The sequence below is a fragment of the Vigna umbellata genome, chromosome 5 (genome assembly GCF_029865625.1).
Source record: "Vigna umbellata cultivar VRB3 chromosome 5, Vumbellata_1.0, whole genome shotgun sequence".
Lineage (NCBI taxonomy): Eukaryota > Viridiplantae > Streptophyta > Magnoliopsida > Fabales > Fabaceae > Vigna > Vigna umbellata.
This window is the reverse complement of record NC_142169.1, coordinates 31,835,806-31,858,357: the sequence shown is the minus strand read 5'-3', so window position 1 is coordinate 31,858,357 and position 22,552 is coordinate 31,835,806. Positions and strand designations below refer to the sequence as shown.

The window sequence follows — 22,552 nt, the reverse complement described above, 5'->3', positions numbered from 1 at the left end:
AAACATTTTTATGACATAGAAATTTGTCATAACATTTTCATCTCATGAATTTGTTGTAAGTAAATAAACCAAAAGAAGCTCTCTTAGCGTAAATTTATATATATATATATATATATATATATATATATATATATATATATATATATATATATAATATTCTAATTGTAATATTTTAAAACAATATTGTAAAAAATATTTTAAATGGATTTTGGGTAACTTTTTGCTTCTTGTTTTTTAAGGAAAGTGTTATTATTTTTTTAGAATTTCATATTATCATGTTGCTTTAAGTAAAGTTAAATTGAAGTTTCTTAAAAAATATATCAAAATTAAATTTGAAGAAGAAAAATATTTAGTTTCTCAATAAAAAATAAAAAATAATATAAAGCGAACTTACATAAAAAAATGTATTTAAAATTATTTTGTATATGATTAAATCATAATAATCATTTTTAATTTTAATGATCATTATATTTTAGTGATAAAGTTATCAAAGTAGAAGAATGGATATACAAAGTTGAATTGGAATAAATTAATTGTTTATTCTAATAAAAGAAATAGAATTTAAAATAAATTGAATCCATATATGGAACTTCTAATCCCACATATGTAGGATTAAATAGGGTGAAATGATATGTCTAACAAACATAAATCTTGTTAGGATGAATTCTAATTCATGATTTCAATATTATGTTAAAAAGTGAACTTTAAGTCTAACTTAATCTCACAAAAATCGATTTAAAAGGAAAGGTGTGTACTCACACACACACACACACACACACACACACATATATATATATATATATATATATATATATATATATATATATTAAATTATTTCAATGCCACATCGACTAGAGATAAGACAAATTTATAATATATAAGCAGTGCAAACCTTACTATACAAGCTGGTTGTGTGGGGATGAGTTAGACTTAATGTCCACTTTCTAATATGGTATCAGAGTCATGGTTCGAGCCTATCCTAACGAGATCTATGTGGATATTTTGTTCCACCCGTTGTCGGGTCACTATCGAACCACCCATTAATTTTACTCACGCTCGAGATGTCTTTACCTGCGTGAAGGGAGTGTGTTGGAAGTCCCACATCGAATAGAGATATGGTCAAATTATAATATATAAGTAGTGCAAACCTCACTATACAAACTGGTTTTGTGGGGTTGAGTTAGGTTTAAAGTCCACTTCTTAATATGATATCAGAATCATGATTTGACCCTTTCTTAACAAGATCTATGTGGACATTTTGTTCCATGGTTGTCGGGCCATGCTCGTGAGTTTTAAACTCCACTTCTGAATACTCTTAAATAATTTAGATCCACAACTTTCATAATTTACTTTTCTCTTGAAAACCACTTATTTCTCCCTTCCTAATAAGTAGGCTTGGACCACATCAATAATTATTTCTTTTCATGCACCACTATATTTTTTTTTTCTGAATTCATTCCTATTTTCCTTTTTCAATAAACAAATTCTAAAACACTGGTAATTTGCTCAATCCTAAATCATCATTTCTTTATGCTTTATGTATTTTACTTCCGCAGTTAGTTTTCTATGTAGTTTCTGGCGCATTTGCCAAAAGAGGTGTAAGTAAAAGAAACTATCCAGTTTTGATAGAGTGTCCAATATAATTTAACATTACATATCAACTATTGTAACAATATCACTAGTCTTAAAATAAACCTCACTTTAGCTTTTAGTCTTTTGTTTGCTAAATATGATTATTCAGTCATTTATATTTATATTTACATACACATGTATGTTGATTTTAAAAATTAGTTAATGCGTTGAAGTTTAAAGAAGTTATAATTTTTTAATATAATCTAATACAATTTATAATGAAAAAGAAATATATTTTTTTAAACTCCTAAACGGTATCTTTGCACACTTATATATTCCAAATATTTTTAATTTAATTATGTTGCCCGATACTTACTCAACTATGATATACTCTGTTTTTTCTCAACGCGTTCTTTTGAGTCAATTACAGAGATATTGATAATTTGTATTTGATAAAATTTGATTATACTCAACAAAACAATTATTAAAATTTTATCGGATTGCATTTAATGAAATTTGTATTTATTTACGTTAAACTCAATTCAACTTAATATATTGTTAAATGAGTTTAATTGGATTGAAATAATTAGATCAACATTAATTTTTTTTTTTTACAAAATAATAATTTTAAGTATAAATTTAATTAAAAATAGCATGATTTTAACGAAATATAGTTTAAGACGTTAAGTGAGTTAATAAGTGAAACTTTGTCAAAATTAATTCAAAACATAAAATAAATGAGTTGATTTAGATTTAAATTATTAATGTAAACCTTACTTCATAAACAATTCTACTAAATTGTAAGTTTACAAGATTATTTGAATTAATTTTAACAATGTAAACATTTATTTCATCATTAATTTAATGTTGAAAAAAAGAAGATAAACATTAAATCGTTTTAAAAAAATAGATATGATAAAAGAAAGATTGAGAATGTTGAAATATAAACTAATTAGTTTATAAAAAAAAAACACGATACACATTAACCGAATAAACTAAGTTGAGTGAGATTAACTCACTTAACAAAAATATAATCTGAGGAGAGAGACAGCACACATCACACGAAGCGCAAGGTAGTAAGAAAGCGTGACGCGAAAAATGATACGTCAGCTATCAGTAACAACCATTTATTTCGCATTGTGTTCTGATTAAGTTGTTGGCTGTCTCACTTTTTACCATCATCATCTCCGCGATTAACATGCTGACGTGACTCCAATTCACCACATTTACTGTTATGCCCTTCTCTCATGTCCAACCAAATACGGGAAAATAGTCAACCACTCAATTCGAATATATTATTACAAAAAGAGAAAAATACCAAATCATATCATCACTTTATTCCATTCTAAATTAGTATTTATGAAATTACAATAATTACCATGTAAATATTTCAGTTTACAAAAATAAATATATGTCTTGCATTTTAAAATAAACAATACCAAATACACAATACAGTTTTATTAATAAAAAATAAATCTTAAACTACATAAAAATAAATAAACATTCAAATAACTTATCAAAAATACAATTTGTTTGTACCACACTCAATATTTCTTCAACAATTCTATACAACCTAAATAATGATCTTCGTATTAGTTAACCAATTTCACATTCTATCTTCGGTATATTTTGAGATTTCTTACTCAAAGTATTCAAAATTGTTTGATAGACTGAAAAACTTTTTCATGATCCTACGTTATCCGAAATACGTTGTTCGACCTCTCTTCTCTTTGTCCAAACCATGGGAGTGGTACCTGTCAAAGACACTCTTATGCTCAAGTTAGTGATTTACTCAATAATTTTATAACGAAAATGAGTAATATAGTTAAATTATTTGTCTTTTTTATCAAACATATATTTATAAATATTATATTAAGTCTACCACTAGGTCTGACTTATTTATTACCAATAAATGACATTATTCCTATTAATTGTTAATCAATGACTATTATTTTCATTATCTGCCAATTAATAATTGTTATTACTTAGATTAATTGTCATTATTAACTATTATAAATTGGTCGATCCGTCTGATTGGTGATCATACAATACACATTCAAATCTGTTAGACTAATTTAATATAACATTTCTATAATCCAAATCTAAGTTGGATTCAAAATAGTTATAACCCAGATAAATCAAAACTCCGTGTATTTAATTAAATAAATTTCAACTTCAATTCACAACATTCATCACATTTCAAGACCACAACTTCTAACTTGAAGAATACAAGACGAACTTCTCAACCAACTTCTACGCTTTAAAAATAGAAAGCACCATTCAAAATTCTGAGTGGTTAATCCTGATTTATTTTTCACTATTTTCTCAAAATATAAATTATGAACTTTAAAAAATAGATAATCTATTTCATAAACTTAAAAAGAATCTTACAGAAACAAAGTTTCACGAAATTTTAAATTATAGTCTCTTTTAACAGTATATTTATTCCCTATTTAATTTGAATTCCATTCTCTAAGCTTTCAAAAAATCGTACGATTATTTGTTACAGTATTTCGTTTAATTTACGCTTCAAGAAAATCATTACTTATATAAATAAAGTTATTTCTTTTGTTATTATTATTTACTTTTATACGTGACCGATTTGACAAATTAAATAGTAACAAAACATTCCTTTTTATAATAGTTGTTTTACTGGGTTGCATTATTATGTCTAGAATAATGATTTCCTGAGTAAAGTAATATATATATATATATATACTGTGTGATGTAAATAAAATAATATATTAATTGAAGTCATGCGTCAATAAATTTAAAATTATCTTGGGTATATAAAAACAACTTGTCACCAATGCTCCGTGAGTACAACATGTGTCGGTATACATTTGATAGGTTAATATGCTTATTTTAGAAAAATATGATTTAATATTAAAAAATGTATAACTTTTTTTAAAATATAATAATTATATCACTGTTATGATGTGGATTAAAATTAAAATTATGTATATTAAAATAAAAAATTATAAGTTATTATCATTATAAAAGTACTAATATTTTATAAATTAGATTATTTATTAATAAATATTGATAAAGTATTATAAATAATAAACAAATATATATTACATACAAATATATGACTCAAATTAAAATATCAAATGTATCATAGTTTTACACAAATTAAATAAATATATTATCATACAATTTTTAAAAACAATTCATTTTATCTTGAACAAGCAAGTTTTAACCTAATATAGTTTCAAAGAATTTTATATATGTAAAATTTAAATTTTAGTTTATATAACAAGAACGATGACATTTGACACATTTCTTATATTTATTTAGTATTACCTTTCAATATCTTTCACTCTTCCTTTTATTTTTTCAAATAAAAAATTCATTTTTTTATAATTATTTTATTCCTATAAATAAATGTAATATAGGTCAAAATATCATTACTTATATATGAATTAGTCTCAATCCCATCAAATGTTGTAGTTTATCCGAAAAAATTACGGATAATGATACTTTAACAATGTTTTTTTGACAATATTTTAACATCATCTAAGTGTCATTCTGTTATTTGTCTATATTGGTGTTTATGATTATTATTATTGATTGTAGAGTAATTTTAAACCAATCAAAAAATATACTTAGATGATATTAAAATGTTGTCAAAAAAAAATGTTCTCAAAATATCATTATCTAAAAAATACCTTGTAACAATACGGTAACTTTACTAATAACATAATATTTTCTCTAATTTAATGTTATACTGATGTTCGATATAACTTACCTTCAAATATATTTTAACCTTAATTATATAAATTATAATATTTAATTATATATAAACTTACAATTAATACATTGAATGAAAATATTATGTTGAATCGATTTCATTTGGAATTTGAATTAAACCTGGAAATGACATAAATAATTACTAAAAATTTGAATGAAATAAGAAGATATCACTTCGTTGCTCGACAACTATTTAATAATATAATAATCTATTTAAAATATTAATATTTTAAATTGTGTATTAGATTATATTTTATTTTATGGGTATCTAAGTTATGGTCCCTCGAAATTAAGAACACGACATAATCCACATTGGTCCAGTACGGTTATAAAAGGAAAATTAAGAGAGTTTCCAATTTGGTAGTTGCCAACATCTCTCTCTCTCTCTACCAGGACATAGACATTGTTTTCATTCTCTTCTTCTTTCTTCTTATGTTCTTTCTTTCTGTTAGTTAACTCTGGTTTTCCTTTTAATTATATATTACGCAGAGTCATGGAAGACAAGAAGAGAAAGGGAAAAGACGAGGAGAAGGAAGAAAAAGAAGAGATGATGAAGATGGAGGAGTTTTACGCGCTTCTGCGGAGGTTCCGAGACGCGCGTGATCGGAGACGAAAAGAGTTGCAGGAATTAGAGAAGAGTGAGAAGAAGAGGAAAGTGCCGACAGAACAACAGAGCGGTTGGGTGCCATCATTCGAGTGGGAAGATTTCACAAACGAGGTTGAATTCAGAGGACAACCTTTGCGTTTGACAACTCCATCGACTGCATCTCCTTCGCCTCGTCTCACTCTCAAAAAACGTAAGAACGACCAACATCACCTGCACGATAACTCTCTCGATCTTAACCTCGCTCTCTAATATTACCTCATCCTTTTTCTTCCATCATTTATTGGCCCTTAACTTCTCCATGTATGAATCTCAAGATTCTCAAGATTATAACCAAGTATATAATATCCTTTAAAATGAGTTCTTTTAATATTTTTTTATTATATCTGTTATCGAAATTTTAGATCATTTTTTTTTGAAAGTGTCTTAAATTTGATTTTAGTTCTTTTAATTTTTTTTTACTTCTCTAAATATTTAATTTATCGTTTTAATCTTTAATATTGAGTTTAAGATATAGGTTAGTGATATTTATTTTATAAATTTTAAAATTCTTTCAATGTGATACAGATTGACATTGTGTTATAATATTAATATTTAAAATTTAGAATGAATCTCTACCTTTTTATTCAACTATTATTATATCATAGTAGGTATAATTTAGAATAGTTATTTAACTTTTTTCAACAAAGAGAATTACTTTATTATAATATCATAATAAAGAAGTGATGGTTTTTAATTTTAAAAAATTATAAAAATTAAAATTAAAATTCAATCCGGAGTTTTATAAACCATATTTAAATGTTAATATTTGTTAATTAATTGATATGGATGTTCGTCGAGTTTGTAGCTATAATCACAAATTTATTTAACAGGATTTAGTCATCGTAATCCTAATAGAGTTAATTACTTGAGGTTGTCAGGTTATAAATCACATTTATAACACACAACGAAAATAATGGATCTATTTCTAGTTAAATATGCATATTAATTAAGTCAGAGAATAATAAAACTTTTAGGAAAAATACTTTAATTGTTTATGGTGGTTCTAAAATTTTATCTTCTTCAAATATTCGAAGACCTTATGCGTATATGACAATGAGATTGATTTTATTGTGTTAACACTTGATCTGTAAAACCAAATCCTTTAGTCACTTAAGAAATCTCGAAAAGCTTAAAGAGAGTTTCTTTTAAAAAAATTTGTTGAACCTCCTCATTTAGGATTTTTTATGTATGTTTTAAAAATCATTGCTTTTTTTGTCCTTTTGTTCTTTCTTTGTACAAAGAAATAAAGACACGGAAGGCAATCATAGAGAAATTTAGATTCTCTTCACCCTTAAATCTGTAGCAACATCTGTAAAGCAAATATAATCATAATTCTGGTTCTTAATTATTTTAATTAATCACTTTACATTTTAGGATAATGATACTTTGAACATTTTTTTGACAACATTTTAATATCTTCTACGTATTATTCTGTGATTGGTCCAAAATTACTTCATAATCAATAATAATAATCATAAACACCTTACATTTTATGTTTCTATTTTAAGTTGTCATCCTTCTCTTTGAAGGGATTGAACCCTTGAAATAAACACTTTTTTTCATAAGATAAAATGATAATTGAATGTTTTCTTAAAAATTCTCTACCCAACTCATGGTACATGATTAACACATAAGTAAATATGATTAGTTTATCGTTTTTTATGTGTAGAAAAAGAAAGAAAGAAAAACTAAATCGAATGTATGTGCACATAATTATCAGTTTATTCTTGTGTCATTAATGGTTAAATATACCTTAATTTAAAGTCTGGCAAACTGAATTATATCAGTTTTGGAGAAAAGAAATCACCAAAAACAATCACTTCAATGTGTTTAATTCGTCATCTAATCAACATATTTTTAAAAATTTAAATTTTATGCAATTTAATTTAAAGTGGTTCGGATTGAATCAATATTTCAAATTTAGATCTATTTTTGTTGTTCTAAATCATAATATTTTATGATTTTGATGAAGTTATATTTGAGGAATTACAAGTTATCAAAGGAGTATTCGGCAGTTAAATTAAAACCAGGTTTTATAGTATTAATTTTTTCAAATTCATTCAATTATCTTTTTATGCAAGTGACATATTTTAAGGATGCCTAAAATTTTGTTGTAGATGTATAAAAGTTATCAAGATGTAAAATAATATATAATATAAAAAAACTTTATTTAAATACTAATTTATACATATATACAAATATTCGGAAAGAGTAAAATATTTATACATATGAATTTTCAGATGTTTTAAACTTTTATTTACAGTACATTGTGTACAAGGCAAATTGGGTAACTTTTGTATGAGTATCTTCCACATGTATGATAGAGATGGCAAAATATTTATATAAATATATAAAAATAGTTTTAATTATATATTAATTTAAATAAATATAAAAATATTTGAAGGACTAAGGTCTCCTCTTCTCACCTTTAAAGTCTCTCACTGATTTATATGCTTTATAAAGAAAACTATTTCAGAGAATACTTATTCATGATGATTTTGCAAAAAAAAAAATTGTAAGAGAATATATTGAAATCGTTGTGAGGATATTTAAAATCATCTTATAATTTTTAAGATGATTGTTACAAAAATTAATAAATTAGTTTAATTATATTTTAAAATCTTTATAGAATTGGATATTTTTATTGAGTTTCTATTATATATATTTTTACATGTATTAAGTATTCAAATTTTTGTACTTTTTAATTAAGTTTATATTTTAATAAATGGATGAAGTTATTTTGTTTTACTATTTTACTTAAGCCTACTAATTCTATCGTGCATCATAATTTATGATTAAATAATAATATAAAAATGTATGTACCATTTATAGAAAAAAAGAAGTTAATAGTTAAAGTTTGTTAAAATAAATGAATAAGAAGAGGATCGGTGGTTGTAAAGGAAGTGAGTCTGTGATGAGAAATTGAGAAACTTTGGTGTTGGTGGTTACCAAAACCGCAGGACCCATATAGCAGACAATTTCTCGTTCTTACGTATTCATGTAAGATTTTTGTTTTTCAAATTATTTTCCCCATATCATTCTAGTCTCTTCTACAATCATACCAAACTTATAAATATTTATTCACGCTATCATTAATTATATGTATAAATTATGCTCTTGGAAACATTATAGTTAAAAAACTATTTACATAATCTAGTTATGCATGTAAAAAAATATTAAAACAAAATATAATGAAATTATTTTTAGTAAACCAACTGAATATAATGAATCAAACTAATTCATTCTACCACCTCATAAAATAAGAAAGTCAAATTATTTTTATCTCACTCAATAAATATATTAAAGATGTTGGCTTGATAAGATCTATTAAACTTGTTATTATTTATATGTTTGAGGTAAATTATATTTTAATGTGATCAATTCATATTCATTAAATTCATAAAGATTCTAAACATTTTTACTGACTTGAAAATAAAATAATCTTAGTGAATTTTTCTCTAAACACAAAAGATCTCATTTCAACCAACAAAAACTCTCACATCACTACTAAAATTTGTCCACTTATCCTTTAATTTTGATTAAATCACAAATGAAATCTTAAAGAACTAAGTCATAATCACAATCATTTTTCTAAATTATTAGTTTTTCCTTTAATAAGCGATTTTATTATTTTGATGAGACAATTGAAAAGAAAAGGAAGAATTCAAAACTTTCATTTAATTTTTCTTAACCTATCTTTTAACTTCCTTCTTCTGTTGGGATTTGCTTGTCATATATATATAGATTTGCTAACTCGTTTTTGAGTTGATATATTTTAATAATGTGTATGACAAAAATACTTTTATATATTGTGGATTCTAAGTGGATTCTAAGTTTTAAGGTTAAGGATATTTTAATAATTTTCATTTTCAAAACAAAAACAAAAAAAAGAAACCCTCAAACTTTACTCACCTCTCTCATTCCTCTCAATCTTTTCTTTCATCTCTCTCACCCCAACCTTTTTTTTGTCATTCCTGTAATCCCAATTGAAAAAATCAGAAACATCTGCCTAACCCTAATCCACCTTCTTCCCTTATTCAATTTGTTTCTCTCTCATTCCGTACTCTCTCTCACTCACACACAACAACCCGCTACTGCAATGCGTTGTTCTTACTATGTTCGTTCATTTGTTTTTCACTTTAATAACAAAATAATTAATAATGTTAATATTAATTTTTGATTGGAGGATTGTGTTATATATTTTTCCTTCTTATTATTATTAAATTTCATTTTTAGCAATTGAATATAGACACTAATGTTGTTTCTTTCATTGGATTCACTTTTGAAGGGGAGTGGTAACTTTGTTCTTTTGAAGATGGATTTGAGGGATGTTAGGATTGATTTACCCTAGCTCAAGTGAGGGGATTTGAGAATATGTATGTGCCTTTTACAATATTACTCTTCATTCCTTGAAACCCATTGCGCAATGGTTTTTTAATGGGTTTTGGCCTCTGTTTTCTTGCAGGTGTTGCGTTCCCGAAGCTGTGCCTGAGGTAGTGGTTGTCGCGGGTCCTTGGTGGTGGAGGTGGTGGCTTGTAGTGGTGTGCGTTGGCACGTGCGATTGCAGAATCAGTGTTCGGCTAAGGTTAATGTGCTCCTTCACTTGGATATGCTGAAAATTTCAGCAACCCAATTTGTTGAAAATTTCAGCAACCCAATTTGCTGAAAGGGTGGATGTAAAAACAATTTCAAAATAGTCATTTAAACATTAGAAACCAAGTCTATTGATTCAAACTTAATTTTTTAAAATTAATTTATTCACAGTCAAAATATCAAATCTCCTCAAAATAAACTATTAATTCTAAAATTTAAAAATGAAATTTAATAATAATAAGAAGAAAAAATATATAACACAGTCCTCCAATCAAAAATCAACGTCAACATTATCAATTATTTTATTATTAAATTGGAAAACAAATGAACAATAAATTATAGTGTCGCGAATTGTTGTGTGTAGGTAAAAGAGAATATGGAGATGAGATAAGTGTTTCTGATTTTTTCAATTGGAACTATAGGGAGACAGAGAAAATGTTGGAGTGAGAGAGATGAAATAAAAATGGTTGAGAGGAATGAGAGAGGTGGGTAAGGGTTTGAGATTTTATTTTTAGTTTTTAGAATTAAAATTATTAAAATATCCTTAATCTTAAAACTTATAATTTATGATATATAAGGGTTTTTTTGTCTACTAAAACTAAATACACGTTGCTAAAATGTACCGACTGAAAAACAAGCGTATACACACGTAGCAAACTCATATATATATATATATATATATATATATATATATATATATATATATATATTCATTTTATCATTTTATTTCCAGTCTAATAACCATCACGACTATAACATCGTCATTATTATTCAATAAAATATGTTGATTCGTCCATTTAGCAAGTGTTAGCCTGTACGTTAGATACATGTATATCTCCACCTTTTAAAGTTAAGTTTTATTTTTATGCAGTAATTATGATGTGTTAGGCTGAACAAGGATACCATGTAAGCATGCTTGACCCGAAATGAAAGATAACTATTTTGATAACTCCGTTTTTTTTTATATTCCCATGGAGTATATAAAAGTGTAAAAGACAAAATTAACCCTGTAGATACCTAATTGTGTTTGGTTTCTGTGTAAAAGCAAACTCTCCAAATTGTTGAGTAGTCTTTCCTTCAATAATAGAGGCAAGGACACTTTCTAACCACGCCAAAGTAGGATTTAACGTTTATTAAAATGCAAAAAGAAGGCATGGGGGTGCAAAAAGAAATCTAAAAAAAAAGTTGGCAATAAAAGCCACAAAATGGCTTGAGAATCCTACACCTCCAATATTTCATCTGCACTTCTAAAAATTACAATTTTAACTTTCTAACATCTCATTATGCACTTTTAACTTTTTCAAAAATTTCATTTTGAATGTTTTATCCTCCACATCCAACACTTCAACCTACACTTTTAATTTTTTTAGAAAATTTCTTTTTTAACCTTAGTAAATACTTTTTTAACTTTTTCTCTTTTTTTATTAAAGTAACCATACACCTCTTTAATGTATCCTTCTAACAAATTTTTAAAACTTTGTTTTTTATTTATAATTTAATAACTATTTAATTTAATTTAAAAATCTAATATAATTTAGTATTTTTTTTAATATTTTAATAATTATTAAAATATAATTTGTATTATTATAATAATTATATTTAAAAAATTAAAATTAAAATAATTAAAATAAAAGTAATAAAAATAAAAATAAAAAAGCAAAAATAATAATACAAAATCTGATTTAATATATATAAAAATATTAAATTATATTAAATATTAAATTAAATTATTATTAAATTTTAAATAGAAAATAAAATTAAAAAAAGATAATAATCGGATATTGATATCGATAACATAGTTATCGGATTTCCAATTCCGAAAAGAAAGTTTTTAAAAATTTGTTTTTATTTATAATTTATTAAATATATAATTTAATTTAAAAATTAATATTATTTTATATATTTTATATTTAAATAACTATTAAAATATAATTTATATTATTATTATAATATTATTAAAAAAACTAAAATTAAAGTAATAGTAATTAAGAAATCTAAAAATTTCGAAATCTTATTTCATTAATTTAATATTTTAATATAATTTAATATATTTATATATATTAAATCAGATTTTATATTATTATTTTTATTATTATATTTTTATTATTATTACTTTTATTTTAATTATTTTAATTTTAATTTTTTTAATATAACTATATAATAATACGAATTATATTTTAATAATTATTAAAATATGAAAATATATTAAATAATATTAGATTTTTAAATGAAATTACATATTTATTAAATTACAAATAAAAAACAAAGTTTTAATTTATTTTTTTAAAAGAATGTAGAGTTAAAGAGGTGCAGGATTAGTTTAATAAGAAAGAGAAAAAGTTAAAAAAATATTTACTAAGGTTAAAGAAAGATTTTTAAAAAAAAATTGGAGGTACAAGGTGAAGTGTTGGAGGTGCAGGTGAAACACCCATGGTTTGATTATGAAAATTTCTTCACTGGGCTTTGTGTATTATCTTCAACCTTTCCATATAGAAGCCCTAACTTGGGACAGCGTGTTGCATATTTGCTTTACATTGTATAACCACAATCTAATCCATGAATAAAATAATCTGTTCTTCCAAAATACAATAAACTTTAAAAGGAAAGCTGGGAATGACTTTATTTTATTTTATTAGGAGAGTATGTATCTATTGTTTACGTGTTCCAGAATGGAGTACACTTTATATAGACAAAGAAAACGAGTCAAGAAAATAAAAACAAAACATACCCAATAAATACATATTTTAATAATTGAACGTGGAAACTAATGTGTAACAAGAAAAAGAAATAGAAAGGGTTTATACTTAACTTTTGAAAGAATAAAACCCTTAGAAAATAAGTATCATATATGTATATATATTAGGAAAGAGAATTACTTATTTAGAACTTCAAACTTCAGAAGTATGCAGTTGTACTTCATTTTATATTTTTGTAAACTTATTTATTGTCTATTATTATACTATGTTGAATGTTCTGTTACAACTTTAATAGTATGAGTTATTGAGTCCCTCGCATATATAATTAAGATATTTTATTATGTTATCTTTTTAATGTCCAATGATTTCAATGAATGACATTTTTAATGATTTAGTTTATATACAAAAATTTATAAATTTAAATTTGATCCATTTTATTGTCAATTGAGTTTGTAATAGTTTTTTTTTTTTGTTGGAAGTCGAGGTTAACGGTTGAACGTTAAGTAAGTCATTTAGGGTTTGAAAGTTGTCCTGAAATATAAATTATCTCGTAACAACTCGTCTAAACCATTCGGTGTAGAAGACATTCAGATATCGAAGTGAGTTCAACATTGACAGTTTAAATATTAATGGTATAATTAATTTAAATTACTTATCTTTTTACCTCAAGCCTATATTTATAGATTTTGGAGTAGACTTCTAATCAACATCGATCTAATTACAACTCAATTGTAAGTAATCATACTAATATTAGATTAATTCTCTTCTCAGTTCATTTTTTCGATTATCTAATCCTGACATTGGTTTGCTCATAAATCCAAATGAAGGTTGATCAAATGATCATAGTACATTTGTCTTCAAGACAAAATTACAATAAAACTTAATCAATTGGACTTAACTAAAAATTAAAGATGCATTTTCAATTTTACTTCTTTAACATTAGTTGCGCTTTTCACTCAACTCAGCATGTCTCATACCATTTTCTATAAAAAAAGGTTTTTAAATTCTTACGTTTTAAGTAAATTTGATTTATTTATAAATTTGATCCTTAGATTTTAAAGAATAAATCCCTCATAATTTTAAAAAACATAATGAATTTTTAAAACAATGGCACGAAAGTACAAATACTTTGAGCAAGTTTAACTGAAAATTCAAAAGCTAAAAATATTAATTTTCTTTTATAAAATTCATTTATATCCATTACAAGTTGTAGTTACTAGATTTTTTTTACAGCAGTTACTAAGAAGAAGAAAAAATATTCTTCTCATTTCTTTCCTAAAACAGTTTATTACATTAGTTGCATATAATTCTGGCACATGATTTTTGTTTCAAATAAGCATACGGATAATAAAATATGGGCATAAAGTGACTATTTTTTTTTCTTTGACACATGTAGTTACCATCCCTTTTGTTGGTGAACACTCGAACGAACTACTGGCTGGACCATGTTACAACTCATTGTGTCTCCAGTTATCCCAAAACAGATACCATAAATCCTAAAAAGAAACTTGACTATGGTTTCACCGATGGACTAGTGAGACACATCTAGGTTCATATTCATTTGATACAGCAGAGCGCCTAGTATCCATGCTTAATGGCTAGGACGACTGATGTATCTAATCTAATTTTATTCGTTTCCTAACGTTTGTCTTATATTGTCAGTGTCGATTCAACAGAGTGTTTTTTGCAGTTGATGTTCTTTCTAATTTCTATGCATTTTAATACCTCGACGTGAAGAAAGTGTGTTAAAAGTCTTACATCGACTAAAAATAAGACCAAATTGTAATATACAAGTGAGGTGCAAACCTCAACTTTCAAGTCAAGCCGGTTTTGTTGGATGAGTTTGGCTTTAAACTCATTTCTAATAATTCCACCAGATAACTCTACCAAATATTTTAGATTCTGAAGGGCATTACAAAAGTAAAATAATAATAAAAAAATACAATTTTATACTTAAAAAAAACTGTCAAATAAATATTAAAAAAGTTAAAGTATCTTGTTCTAATGATATGCACATCGAGGTGCATTAAATGTTGTGCATGTGTGAGTGGCTCTCTTTAACTTTGTGACTCACCGTTTTCTATAGATAGGTGACAACTTATCAGGTCTTTATAGTTACACATTACATGTTGCGACACTTTTTCTATAACTAGTGTTTGTGCTAAAGAAGATGTGTCAAAGTCTGAGTGCTGTTTTGTTTGTATATGTAAACAACAGGTTGAAGATGATGATGCACTGGGATTTGGTGGCTTGAAGGGGTGCCAGCCTTGTGTGGTCTCAAATTTCGACAGTGTTACTTTCAAATGATTTATGATAATAACATCACATCTTACAAACCTCTTGTAGTGGTCCATGGTCAACTGAGGTGTCATTTCTCCAATAATCCAATTCTGGTTTGATTATGCCCCCAATGGGTGATGTAAAGCCCTTCTGTTGTCTTTATAACTGGATGTTACGTTATTATTTCAGAGCTTTTTGGTGATTGTGCTCAAACGACAGAGATCTTGGAATCATTAGACAGAGATGTTACCTCTTTAAACAAAATGAATGAATGAACCCCACCATGGAACAGTAAAATAGCATACAACATTAGCATTGGATTGTGCTTCTCCACGCTACTACTTCCTGAAGTTGACCATGTTGCGAGCCACCCTCTTCTTTTTCTTTGGATGTGCGATCGGAAATCGATTCTGCTCACAGATTCTCATTTTTGCTTTTTCTCCACCCATTTTAAAAGCCTCTTTTCCCAAGTAAACTCTTTTGCCAAGTCCGGTCTCTTTTTCACGTTGTAATGATGGCTTTTTGACCACAAATAATATAACATGAATCTTATCGATTTCACGACACTGCTATCACCAAAATTGTTACCCCAAAATTTAGTCCACACACAAAGAGGACGTAAACACCACTCACATGTTTTCCTCTTCATGCCATGCTATTGGACTAGTCTTTCTACCGGACTTAATGTGAATTTTTTTTATTAAGATCCGATTAGACGTTATTGATAAGAAATTACTGTTTCTGCTTTCCACTGACTTTTCCAGCCGAATACTTATTTGAAAAATGATACTTTAACACTCATAAATTTTTTATATTCATTTAATACTGTTATTTTTTATTTTTTAGTTTCTTTTTTCATAAAAAAATACAAAAACTTACTTTTTTTTTATGACTATTTTACTTTTACATATTAAATGAATATGAAAATGTGTCATTTTATCATTATTTTTATTATTTTACTGAAAAGAGTTATTAAAATTGATTTAAGAGTGATTTCTGCGCAATTTGTAGATGCTTCTATAATTAGGGCTGGGCAAAAAAAACTAATTTGTGCTGAACTATAGTTAACTGTACTGTATAATCCTAAAAAAAACTAATTCATTTTTACTAAAAAGTTAAATATATTGTTTTATAGTTTAGTTTTTAAAACTGAACTTATCATATTTTTAGTTCAGTTAACTGTAAGTGCTTTATTTTGGAATATAGTAGTATTTCGGTTTCATTTACCTTTATGATTTCGCTGAAACTGAAAGCATTAAATCACTGGAAGTGTGATGATATTTGCATTTCAAATTTAAATGGCAAAAGGAAAATATAATATTAACGCTTTTGGATCCTTGCTCCATATATGGTTTTTCATGTTTACTAAGATGTTAATCGTTGCAGCTTCTGCATCCCATAGTTAATTTCTTATCTCTCAATGGATTTTCAAACATATTATGGTTTATTGAGCAGGGTTTTTGTGAACATTGGAATTGACAAATTTATTGCATGTTGGTGCAAATTAGAATTTGTTTGAGATGGATGTGGTTGCGGGATTGCCGGATTCAAGTATAATATCTGGTGGCAGTTTCTCAATTCCTAAAGCTTTATTTCACAGGAAAACACAACGAAGAAGCTTTCAATGCCCCCCACTATTTGTGTACCAGATTGTATTGAGTTTTTAGTTAATTGTTCTTGCAAATATTTTGTATATCCTGTTGGGTGTAGCCATATGTGAAAGATTTTACGTGATGTATAATACTTGTCATTTTATAAATTTTCAGAACCCAGTAACCAATGATATTTACAATTTTTTTACCTGTATTGTTTTGGAGATGTAAGATTAAGTTTGTTCTGAATAATGTAGTAGCAAACCAAACCAATTTGTCCATGCTTTCTAATTATAAAATATTATGTTATTGCTAGTACAAGTCTTGATTGTATTGACAGCTCTGCAACAGTATTTTTTAGTTTTGGAAGGAAATGAGAGACTAGTTTAATGAAAGTGCATTATAACAGTTTACTCTACTATAACTGATGTTTTAGTTTTGCAAGGAAATGAGACTAGTTTACTGAAACTGCATTGTAACAGTTTACTGTACTATAACTGAACTAACTGAACTAAAAATTAGTTCAGTGCAGTTTGTCCAAACTGTTTTTTGGTTCAGTTCAGTTCAGGCGAACCATTTTATAGTTAACTACAAATCTTTATAATACAATGCAGTTCAGTATACTTTACCCACCCCTAATTATACTAGTAACAGAGTGATATGAATCATAAAATCCAATTGTCGTATATAACCCATATGAAGTAATACAAGACTCAAACTAGTCACAATTTATTGAAGCAAACTTGTGACAATGATGATATACATTTTCACAAATATAGTAAAATTCACTAGTACAATTGACTTAGGAAACACACTTTGGTTACATATCTCATATCTGTCGTATATGGAACAGGAAAAGGACTTTACAAGTTACAACCATGACAAGAAAAATTAAAGAACAGACTAGAATGGAAAAAGCAGCAAGAAATAAGCCTCCTAAATAGTCCTTCTAGGGGATACGGCTGAAATCTTCTATGATTAATGTTTAGTTGTGGTCCTGCTGTTTTGAATCCTGATTAAGAGGACTTCTTCCCAGATTTGATAGTCTCACTTCTCCAGCCTTTGGACTGAGGGAACCTCTTGCACCAGATCGAGGACTTTGCTCAGTTTTCAGCTCACCCACGCGTGAACTAAACGAGAGACGTGGGCTTAGATGGCTTCTAGGATCAGTTTTTGGTGTTGGGGTGGAGCTTGTGATCTTTGGACTGCTGGTGTGCCTAAACTCGCCACGGCTTCTTGTGATAACTTCATCTAGGATCTCACCTTCTCCAACATGAGAAGCACCACCTCCAAACTCTGATTGCTGTTAGGACAGTTGAATGGAATATAAGTAAATGTATCCACAAAAAACATATATAACAGTCATTCAAATGTGGATTATCATAAGACAAAACTTATATGTAATTCGTTGATGTTTTAATCTTAGTAATCTGTGTTAACCTTTATTATGTTGATAATCGAAGTGAATCTTCAGTTTATGGTTTAAAAACACTACTTAAAACACTTAGGAAGGTGTGTATAAAAGTTGTCTTATCATAAATTTAAGCTAAGCTTGTTGTATACGATACGAAATCGTACCGTTGCAAGGTTGAATGGCAAAGCTGTTTGCTCTTCATACGCTGCTGCATCCAAGTCTTGAAGGTGTGCCCCCTTGAAAAATTTGGGGAGAAAGTACTGTCTCACAGGAACTAAGAGCATGATCATCATGGGGAACATGACCCCGGCAATAGGAACCCATGTTAGTCCAAAACATACAAGAAGGTAAATGGTTTGGAAAATGGTGAATGTTGCTATTGTCTTGAAAGGAACTGTTTCTACAAAAGTAGCATGGTAATCCTCAAGAACCCTGCACTCAAAGAAGAAATTTGTTGATGATAAGAGTCATGGAAGAGAGGATTGAACAGTAGAAAGATAAAAGAAATAGAAGGTTTTTTTTACTTGTATCTTCTGCTTGGTGCAGTGAAGAGCAATAAGATCCTTTCCCAGAATTGGTTTCCTGGCAAACTTTCAATGGCCATGAAGGCAAAATAGCCCCAAAGGACTGAGGTTGGTATTTTCTTGAGGACAGGCATGGCTGCAACGCATCCTCCCACCATTATTGCTTGAAGCAAGTTACTCAGACGCTGTTCCTTAACCTCCACAGGCAGCAAATCATCTATTTCTTTCTCAACGTCAAATATAGTTTCATCAACTGGGGCATCCATGTTTCCCATACTGGTAGCTGCTTGAATAGTTGATTCTTTAAGTTCTTTTAGTCCTTGTGCCTGATAATAACAACATGTGTCATAAATAACAATATGTGATGTGCTAATACTTGAGGTACAAATAATAAGGTTCACTTTGACCAAAATATGTTTTCCTGTGCTATCATCTTTCAATATTACTGCCAAGCGGTGATTAGGCAACGGAATTTTATTGACAAATGAAGCACACACAGTCTCTTGTATTAAATTAAACGCTTGAAACTCAAATAAGGTAAATTCAAGGATAAGAAAAAAGTTAGCATTCTTACTCGAGCAGAGGGATCCTGGTAAATAAGAGGCGTCTGCATTTGATGGTATACTTCTACCATGTTGCCATATAACTGTCCTAAACTAGCATTCTTTCCCATACTTTTTCGTGCGGTTACCACCAGTTTGTTCCGAAGCAACTGTACCATCATTGCTCCTTTTAGTGAGACTTGTTGTTATAGCGCTTAAAACTATAAATTAATTAGAGAGAAATTGACAAAACACTGATTTGATTACCTGATGTTTAAGAGTTGCCAGACTCTTTGTGTGCATTGGAGACTGTGGTATAACTCCATTTGCTGGAGGAATTCCAATAAGGCCACACATTAAGGTCTTCCCTCCAGAAAAAAAAAAATTGCCTTTAGAAGAATAATTATTCAATTAAATCTAAGAATGTACTACATATCAATATAAAGATTTTATATCGCCAACCAATTTGAAGTAATTTTTATGTCTTTTAAAGTAGTGATTGCATGGGAGTTTATCCATTAAGTATTAATATACGACAAATTAAAGTTAAGCAAGGAAGGAACACAAAGAAGTGGCTCACCAAAAATCCCAAAAGGAGCAAGTCGTAATGGTAAGAAGATGGCTTTCTCAAATTGAACTCCTTCTGCTGGGAAAGCTGGGATGCTACACTGTGGTCAAAGTAATAAAGCACAGCAATCATAGTGGCTGGGATAAATGCTCCAATTATGTAGACAACAGGAACATGAACCATATCCTGTTATATTCATAACAACAAGTACAGTATATATACTTTTATCAGAATTTCACTTGAGTAAAAAATGGAGAATTAAAGAGCTATAGCAATTGATTTACATGCCTTAACAACAGTCCAATTCTCATATGCACCCGGTGACCATGGATTCGGGCTGAACAGGCGCCTTGGAATACCATGTGGAACACTTCCAGAAGGCAGGTAGGATACACCTGTCCAAACTAGGACCATAAGTGGCACACCATAGTCTGCTATTAGGCTGCGAAGCCAACCTGTAACAGATTAAGTGTTTCAGATGTCATAAAATCATTCACATGTCTTTACCGAACAATTTAAGGTTTTGGAATTGTAATTTATCTATGAAATGGTGACAAACACTTACCAGAACCATAGCGCCATGACCTGGCCTTTCTGCTTCTTAATGCAGTGAGGAGAAGGCCAAATGAAAGGACTAAAGCAAACATCCCGTTAGCAAACCTCCATGAAGGTATGAACTGAACTGATTTTGGATTTTCTCGTTGTGGTATGCGAAACTCATCCACGAGTCCCTGAGCAATTATGCAAGCAGGGTGTTAAATTAATTTGTCCAAAGTGCATTGCTAATTCAGGTACTAATATACGATTTTAACTCTTAGAATCAAGCTACGACAGATGAATGACAAGGTAAACTTTGATAACTGATCTTACTTTGATAGCTTGCTGCATGAAGAGCATTGCAATAAGCATGCCAAATAACTCTCCTGCAATACGGGTAAACCTGTTGATTATAGAGCAAGCTCCCAAGATGGCCAGCAGGAATAGCAACACTGCAGTCCAGACACATACCCTACAAAATCAGGTTAAAGGAAAAAAGAAGGGACAATGTTAAACCAGGTTTTGATGAGTGGTACTAGAAAACAATAGCGTCGGGGTCTACTTATGAAAAACATGGAGAAAATAAATACATAAATGAACAAAAACTTATTCACCATCCAGTCCATGCCAGAAACAAATCCCGGCCCAACTCTGGTCTCTCTTTTGCAAAATTGAACATGAATGTGTACATGATCACGGTAGGTTCTGCCACTCCTAAAATCAGCAGAGGTTGACCTCCAAGGATTGAGTGTATGATGCCACATATCGAAGTGGATGCCAATGTTTGAACAGCAGTTAGAACACCGTCTGCAAGTGCAAAACAGCAGACCCGCTTTATATTTTATAGTTTTTCTTTCTGATGAGAAAGAAGAGTACATTAAAGCTAGAATATTCTGTACCAGTATCTCGCTCTAGTTGTTCCCCGAACGAAATGACCGGTATTGCCGAAGCAAAGAATATGTATGTGGTGGGCGCCCAAATCCTGTAAAGGGATGCAAAAATTGAGAAACATTAAAATCTTTGAATACATGTCCCCACTGGTAGCTAAACAAGTTCAGCATATATACATACCTTAAACCTGCTTTGAGTCCACCCGTCCAATCTTGCTTGTAGCACATCAACCTTCCTCTCAGATCATTCTTGATTCCTTCAAAGGGTACAAATGTTTCTTCCATATCTTCTTCCAGACCGAAAAGGGTCAAAGGGAATCAATATAGACTTCCAAAGGCTGCCACTGGGGCTAAGAGTAACACTGCCAATCAGAGACCAACAATGTATAGTTTACATGATTTTTGTTGTTTTCAATTTGTTTTGGCTAGATTTCTTGACAAGGCTGAATCAGAGGGAAACCGAGGGAAGAAAATGGAAGAATGTGGGGACAAAGTAAACAAGAATTTAGCATGAATAGTGCAGTTTGGCCTGTGGAGACATATGGGAGAGTGAGAGATTGAACGGTGTGAATATGCCAAGAATCCAGCTGTACCAAAAGCAGGGTTTGGAACTCGGGATAGATGCTCTTATTGGTTAGCACCACCAAAAGAGCAAGTTGTATTGTATTGTATTCTTCTGGAGTGCTTCCTAATAACAACAATGTGTGCGAGGGTAGAGTATTTATAAGCTTTAAAAAAGCAAAGCATTGAAGAAAGAAATGGAGGTAGATTTGGTGTGGAAAGCAGGGTGCGTGCCACTGACTTGGCTTGTAAAATGTAAAATACAGATCAGTCCAATCTTTCCAGCTTCATCATCATCAATGCTCCTTCTATGCTTTTATGCCAAAAGTCAGCATCAAAAAATAATCTGGTCCCACTCAGTACTGTGAGATCGCTCAACAAAAT

At 28.7% G+C, this 22,552-nt stretch overlaps 2 protein-coding genes across 2 annotated transcripts; one reads left to right on the top strand and one right to left on the bottom strand.

The window, feature by feature from the left end:
- Nucleotides 1-5,669: 5,669 nt before the first annotated feature.
- LOC124836621 (systemic acquired resistance (SAR) regulator protein NIMIN-1-like protein) lies at nucleotides 5,670-6,312 on the top strand. The gene has a single exon (XM_047311798.2). The coding sequence runs from the start codon at nucleotides 5,819-5,821 to the stop codon at nucleotides 6,179-6,181; it is 363 nt and encodes a 120-aa protein (XP_047167754.1). The 5' UTR covers nucleotides 5,670-5,818; the 3' UTR covers nucleotides 6,182-6,312.
- Nucleotides 6,313-17,834: 11,522 nt separating this feature from the next.
- BOR1 (HCO3- transporter family) lies at nucleotides 17,835-22,376 on the bottom strand. The gene is made up of 12 exons (XM_047311792.2): nucleotides 21,789-22,376; nucleotides 21,617-21,699; nucleotides 21,332-21,524; nucleotides 21,051-21,189; nucleotides 20,746-20,911; nucleotides 20,469-20,635; nucleotides 20,193-20,366; nucleotides 19,880-19,975; nucleotides 19,645-19,782; nucleotides 19,071-19,396; nucleotides 18,711-18,978; nucleotides 17,835-18,435 (listed from the first exon to the last, which is right to left on the bottom strand). The coding sequence occupies exons 1-12, from the start codon at nucleotides 21,890-21,892 to the stop codon at nucleotides 18,118-18,120; spliced, it is 2,172 nt and encodes a 723-aa protein (XP_047167748.1). The 5' UTR covers nucleotides 21,893-22,376; the 3' UTR covers nucleotides 17,835-18,117.
- Between the last annotated feature and the right edge of the window lie 176 nt (nucleotides 22,377-22,552).

Bases quoted from the DNA above. Each gene is read 5' to 3' on its own strand.
- BOR1 (XM_047311792.2), bottom strand. From the start codon at position 21,892: ATGGAAGAAACATTTGTACCCTTTGAAGGAATCAAGAATGATCTGAGA. The intron at 21,525-21,616 runs GTACAGAATATT...TTGCACTTGCAG, and splicing joins ACAACTAGAGCGAGATACTG to ACGGTGTTCTAACTGCTGTT. The intron at 19,397-19,644 runs GTAAGAATGCTA...TGTTATTATCAG, and splicing joins ACCAGGATCCCTCTGCTCGA to GCACAAGGACTAAAAGAACT.
- LOC124836621 (XM_047311798.2), top strand. From the start codon at position 5,819: ATGGAAGACAAGAAGAGAAAGGGAAAAGACGAGGAGAAGGAAGAAAAA.